This window comes from Humulus lupulus, chromosome 4, assembly GCF_963169125.1.
Source record: "Humulus lupulus chromosome 4, drHumLupu1.1, whole genome shotgun sequence".
In the NCBI taxonomy this organism is placed as follows: Eukaryota; Viridiplantae; Streptophyta; class Magnoliopsida; order Rosales; family Cannabaceae; genus Humulus; species Humulus lupulus.
Genome location: NC_084796.1, coordinates 213,701,250 through 213,707,542, shown reverse-complemented (window position 1 = coordinate 213,707,542; position 6,293 = coordinate 213,701,250). Strand labels below are relative to the sequence as shown.

At 32.1% G+C, this 6,293-nt stretch overlaps 2 protein-coding genes across 6 annotated transcripts; one reads left to right on the top strand and one right to left on the bottom strand.

The window, feature by feature from the left end:
• Positions 1 to 207: 207 nt before the first annotated feature.
• Positions 208 to 3,604, top strand: LOC133831184 (E3 ubiquitin-protein ligase RZFP34-like). Of its 5 annotated transcripts, XM_062261391.1 has the most exons (13): positions 449 to 908; positions 1,014 to 1,151; positions 1,287 to 1,374; positions 1,501 to 1,560; positions 1,693 to 1,725; positions 1,844 to 1,921; positions 2,010 to 2,053; positions 2,153 to 2,193; positions 2,292 to 2,374; positions 2,462 to 2,553; positions 2,631 to 2,700; positions 2,793 to 2,834; positions 2,931 to 3,604. In XM_062261391.1, the coding sequence occupies exons 2-13, from the start codon at positions 1,063 to 1,065 to the stop codon at positions 3,081 to 3,083; spliced, it is 873 nt and encodes a 290-aa protein (XP_062117375.1). In that variant the 5' UTR covers positions 449 to 908; positions 1,014 to 1,062; the 3' UTR covers positions 3,084 to 3,604. The 5 variants fall into 5 exon arrangements, with proteins under 5 accessions (XP_062117373.1, XP_062117374.1, XP_062117371.1 ...); XM_062261389.1 differs by lacking the exon at positions 449 to 908 and adding an exon at positions 208 to 368 and having other exon boundaries at positions 2,010 to 2,193; XM_062261390.1 differs by having other exon boundaries at positions 442 to 850; positions 2,010 to 2,193.
• Positions 3,605 to 3,922: 318 nt separating this feature from the next.
• On the bottom strand, positions 3,923 to 5,929 carry LOC133832871 (alpha carbonic anhydrase 7-like). The gene is made up of 7 exons (XM_062263151.1): positions 5,824 to 5,929; positions 5,502 to 5,719; positions 5,029 to 5,135; positions 4,762 to 4,876; positions 4,313 to 4,477; positions 4,167 to 4,220; positions 3,923 to 4,048 (listed from the first exon to the last, which is right to left on the bottom strand). The coding sequence occupies exons 1-7, from the start codon at positions 5,927 to 5,929 to the stop codon at positions 3,989 to 3,991; spliced, it is 825 nt and encodes a 274-aa protein (XP_062119135.1). The 3' UTR covers positions 3,923 to 3,988.
• Positions 5,930 to 6,293: the final 364 nt, after the last annotated feature.

Below are 6,293 nucleotides of genomic sequence, written 5' to 3'. Positions count from 1 at the left end.
AAACATACAGAATTGGAGTGATCATTTTGGATCATTTTCATCTGATATTGCTTAGTCAAAAGACATGTAAATCAAATCATTAGCCAATAAGTTCTTCCCATAGCACAAGAGCTTCCGCATAGTATAACAGTAAATTACTTAAATAAATAAATATTTATTAATTTTTTTAATCAAGAAAGTATTTTTTTTAGAAAAAACAAAATTATAGGAGGTGTCCTAAGCTCCTAGCCCACAATGTTGACGAGTTCCGAAACCAATCAATCTCGTAGAAAAAGAAGCTAGTTGCAGATTAATTCACAGTATCTTGGGCCTTTTCTTCCCTCAAAGAAACGAACCCACCATTCCAAAACCAGAGTTTTCCATAGTTGGTACGTAAAGAACAACTCCCTCTTTTCTTCCTTCCTTTCTTTCTTATTTTCATTTTAAGTATCTACTGTATACAGACATGGCAACCAAGCTCTTGAAGTCCTTAACGATGTCGTTTTGATGAGAACAACGATGTCGTATCATTGTATAATCGTAGAATGCGAATCTAGGGGTTCCTTTGTCAGTATCACTTATAAATTAATTAATTGAACCATACCATCATAAACCTTTTTATCCATACCTAATTATTGCTTGGTCGGCCATAAATGCTGCCGTTTCGCCTCGTCATCGTCATTATCTAATTATCTTTATTTATGCAATCTTATATTTTTTTTTTAAAAAAAACAAAAGAAAAAAAAGCCCTTTTTTGGAAGCTAAAAGCTTTTCCCATTTTTATTTTTTAATAAAAAAATTGGTTGAGAGTTATGCTATTAAAGAGTTATTCTCGCCGTTGATCTTCCTTTTTCAACTGGACAAGACAACGGTCCAGCCTTTATTTTTTATTTTTTAATACTTGGGTGGTTGGATTTTCTATCTATAGAGTACTACCTCTCTCCTACGCATCATTTTGAGATAATTTTAAGAACATTTCTTCTTGGTTTAGGATCATGGGTTTGATTTGATTGTCAATCTTTATGGGATTTCAGGTTGTCTTTGAGATTTTTCAGAACACCAAAGCCTGAAAAAGAAAAGAAAATGGAGATGGGTTGCAAGACCCTGATGGCCATTGAGAGTTCTCAAGAAAAAGACCAGTCTTTAATGGAGCTTGAATCTGAGAAATTTGGGTATGTCTTTATTTTTCATTAATCACATTTTTTTAGTATCTGTATTAGAATTTATGGTGAAATTTTGAGTTTTCTTTCTCTTTGGGTGCTAAAGGTTGTGACTCATTAATATAAATTTTTTTGAAATAAATGAAGGTGCTCACATTACAGGAGGAGGTGTAAGATCAGAGCACCTTGCTGTGATGAAATATTTGATTGCAGGCATTGCCATAATGAATCCAAGGTTGGTTTTTTGTTTTGTTTTATTTTTGTTTTTGTTTTTGGTCTGTGATTATCTGATTATGTTTTAGCTTGTCATCTGTTTTTAAACCTAAAACAATTGTTTTACTTATTTACTGTTTAATATCAGAACTCACTGGAAGTGGATCCTCTTGATCGTCATGACATTCCGCGACATGATTTGAAAAGGGTTTGTTTCTTTTTTCTTCTTTTCTTGGTCATCTATAGAACATATACAGGCTTGGAAAGTATTATATGTATGTGTATATATGTATTTCATGGAAAATTGTTACTTACCTTAAATTGTTTCTGATTTTTTCAGGTAATATGTTCATTGTGTAGCACAGAACAAGATGTAGGTTCCTCTTTTCATAAACTATAGCGATCATATTAGTAATAATTACAATCAATATTTTGATAAGAAAAACAAATTAGCTGATTTGTAACTAATGAGTTTACTTGCTACTTTGCAGGTTCAGCAGCATTGCATCCAATGTGGGGTTTGTATGGGAAATTACTTTTGCTCCAAATGCAAATTCTTCGACGATGATGTAAGCCTCTTATGTGTCGAATTCCCTTAAAAGTTTCTGATCTTGCTTAGTTCAATTTGCATTAACATGCTCTTTTCTGGGGGGACAGGTCTCAAAGAATCAATACCATTGCAATGAATGTGGAATTTGCAGGTTAGACACTTATTTTTGTTCTTGTGTTCATTTCCATTATCACCTAACATCAACGAAAAGAGTTAACAAAAGGTCATACTTGTGCTTGGAAAATTGCAGAGTTGGAGGCAAGGAGAATTTTTTCCACTGTAATAAATGTGGTAAGATTTTGAAATTCTCAATTTCGCATGCTTGGTCTTGAAATGCCTTTTGGTTATGATATTTATGCTTATGAGAAGCTGTTATGTTGTCATTCCAGGATGTTGTTATTCAACAATGTTGAAGGATTCTCATAGTTGTGTGGAAAAAGCTATGCATCACAATTGTCCTGTTTGCTTTGAGGTAATTTTTTTTTAAATATAAGTTGATCGATTTGAATGTCAAATGTTTGTTCATTAGTTCGCTGACTTGAAATTGTTATGCCTGCAGTATCTGTTTGAGACAATGAAGGACATTACTGTCTTGCCTTGTGGACATACTATACATTTGGAATGTGTGAAGGAGATGGAACAGCATTTACAGTAAGTGTTTGGTTGTACAATTTTTTTTTAAGACATTGAGGAGCTGTAAATATTCTAAATCTGAGTACATTCTGTAGGTACTCATGTCCGGTATGCTCAAAATCATATTGTGACATGACACGCGTGTGGGAAAAGCTTGATCAAGAGGTAATCTATTCTGTAGTGGCTAAAGAAATTAGTTTCTTTAGTTTTGTTTTGTACCATTGGATCTAATTGTTTGGTTTTGAAACAACATCCAGATTGCTTTGACTCCCATGCCTGAAATGTATCAAAACAAAATGGTAAGCCATAAATAATGCCTTCTACTTTTACAGCTCTGCTTGGATGAATAGCTTATGTGACCTTTTTCTTACAATTCCCTGGTAAAAATCAACTAGGTTTGGATCCTCTGCAATGATTGTGGCGAGAATTCCGAGGTACATTTTCATGTTGTTGCGCACAAGTGCTTGAAATGCAAATCCTACAATACGAGACAGACACAAGGAGGGCCGAGCTCATGCTCATCAAGGTTTGAGGAAATGGTGAGATGACCGAGTTCTTAGTGACAATGAAAGCTTAACTCAAACTTAAGAAGAGCTTAATCTTAATTCACTCATGACATAGACGAGAAGAAGACGACGACGACGATGGTGATGATTTCCCCATTCTTTGGTTATTAATGTACCTTGTTTACATCTTGTTGATGTTGTTGGTGCGTGGTAGAGCCAACAAATCACTTGCTCAAAATCAAAAGTTGTACTATTTTACACTTTGGTTCTTTAGTAAAAGGTATATATATATATATAGGGTTGCTATGGTAAGGGGAAATTGCTCTCACACTATTCAATTTGCAAGCTTGTTTATTCAATTTTCATGTGCAATTAGTGTCTCGTATAAGAGGGGACAAAGAGGACAAATTGTTGGGAAATTATTAAAACCAATCAAGTCCCCAGGAAAGATATACCTTTAATTTGGCCGGTAATCATCAGTGATTGCTTTAGTTTAACTTAATTATTGAGTTTGTTTAGTGAAGAAAAATAAAAAGAAAAAGGAACTGATTCCTTTTACAATTTGACATGGTTTTCAAGATTGAATGTAGCTTCTCATTCATTGTCGTTTCATTTATGCTGTTGTTTGATTACCATTGTAAATAATGTGTTAGGTTTCCTAACCCTTTTGCGGTTGTGTCGATTTATTCATTTTTGGTCGGTTAATCATTCTCTTAGTTTATATTGTTGTTTTCTTTTTTCACGTTGTTCGGTCAGTTTGCTGTCGTTTTTTATACTGTTGGGGACAGATATCATGCAAGGACACACACAGCTAAGATCATTTGATGAACTATGGTGATTTAATATTCGAAAAGTGAAGAACTAAAAATAACAAATTCTTGAAGGCATAGCATGACTAGCATTAGTTTTGTCAAGTCTCTTCTAAGGTAAAATACACATTTGGGGACTCATAGGTGAATATATCTTCCATTTATGGGCTGCAACGGTCTTGCATTTATCTCTGCGTACTGTATTAACAAAGACATCACAAAAAACATAAAGATCAATTCATACATACATATGAATATATGACTTTTATTTATATAAAAATAAAAAACAAAAAAGAAGGCCAAGACATGAACTTACATCATGAACAGCTAGTTTGAGTAGTCTCACTTGTTCTCTGGAAACAGTGCTTATCTGAGAATACTCAAGAAAATTTACTTAAGAAAATAAAGAACTTATTAGATTTTTTTTTTAAAAAAAATAATGAGAAAAAGGACAGTATGTACCCTTTTGTTTATGGCCCAAAGAACTCCTTCAGTGCAAGGAGGGACAGTGAGTGAGCCAATGTATCTATAGTACATCAATCCATTCAATCTTAACTCTCTGGGGTCAATCACTCCTTGATGTACCACTTTTTTTGTATCAGTTATGTTTATTATATCTCTGGTTAACTGTTACATGCATCCAAAAAAAATTATATGGGTCATTGGAGTGTATTGAAACAAACCAATAAAATCATTCTTTTGCAATTTTTTGAAGTTACAAATTAAATAATTTTAGAATTTCATTATTTTATAATATTAAGAATTCTTAGCATGAATGGTTCTAAATTTGTCTATGTTTAGGTAATCTAGTCTATTGATTGTTTTTTCACAAACAAGTTTTCCAAATGAAGAAAAACTTAAAACATTGCTAATTTTAATCATGAAATGAAGTGATTAAAAGACTTTTTAACCTTGGAGAGAAATCTATCAGGCTTGCCAATTTTGTAGAAGAGAGCAGTAACAGCAATTTTACTTTCTCCATTGACCTCATGGCTTTGGTGAACCATATGCAGCTCTAAGTCAAACCTAATATCACACTCAAAAGAAAGTTGACTTCAATAATAAACATTGAACAACATACTTATGTCATAATCTATCTGATTTGATAGAATTTTATAATTTTATTTTATAAATATATACATATATATATTTATATTTAAAAGAAGATTATATATTACCTTCTGCCATTGAGGGTGTGCTCAGAGGGTGAGTGCCAGTGGCATTGTTTAAGGAAGCAATCAGTGCCGTTGATCTTGATTGATCCAGCATCTTCAAGCCATTTGATCTTCCAACAACAACAGAACATTATTATGAAACTATATGATTATTATTATGCTTTTACATTGTTTATTTAGTCTTCAAGAATCGAGTACTTGACGAAAGATATATTATAAAATTTGTTATATCATATTTATAATACATCCTTATCTTATCTCTTAAACTTTTAAGAATATAATAAAATGATAAAGCAGCAAGCCTCATATTGAGAATATTAGTGAAACAATGTAGTACGTATACATTATTGCATAATTTATATATAAATAAATTCCATCTTATGCTTTTACACTAAAATATCATTTTTGATAAAATTGTAAATTTAGAGACAAAATCTCTATTGGTCTCTAATAAAATAAATTATTATTATTATTACCGCGATATCATGGCCTCTATTGTTGATAGTAGCATTATTAGGCTTGTAATTCATCTCTATTTGTCCAAGCTTCGGACTAAGTTTGATTCTTTGATACAACAGATCAATCGGAGACTGTAACTTTCCATGATTGCATGCCTTCCATTCTTTCTTTAGCTCTCCCCAATGATGTGGTCCTTTCTTGCTTTCTTCTCCATAGTCAAATTCTCTTTCATCCTCTGCATATGCCAATTATCAAACCCTAATTAAATATAATCACGATTAATTTCATTCTATCTTCACATACACTCAAAACATTCCAAAGATATATTTGATATTATACCAACTTCTTGAGCTGAAATGAGTAGCACTGTTTGGTGCAAGCACAAGAAAATGCATATCAATAGAAACCACCAACTTAAGATGTGCTTGCTTAGATCCTTAATCATGATTAGTGTAAGAGCTGCTTAGACCTTGATATTTTGTATTCTCTCTATTAAGTTTGTTCCATTAAAGAGCTTTCCCAATGGGGTTTTTATATATAATCATGGTAAGTGCATTGAAGATCCTTGCCTTTGTCTTTATCTTTAGGTCAATGTTATGATTTGTTAAATGAGGAAAGAACAAGTATGTATGAAATAATATTCATACATATTATATCATGTTTATACATAAAGTAATATGTAGTACAAATTAAGGAATCCGGTCCACTTAAATAATTTACATATGGAGAAAACAATAGTTCTATAGAAGGTTTTTATTTTATATTTTTAAGCAATTGTTCCCAACTATTACTTGCTTGCTTAATTAATT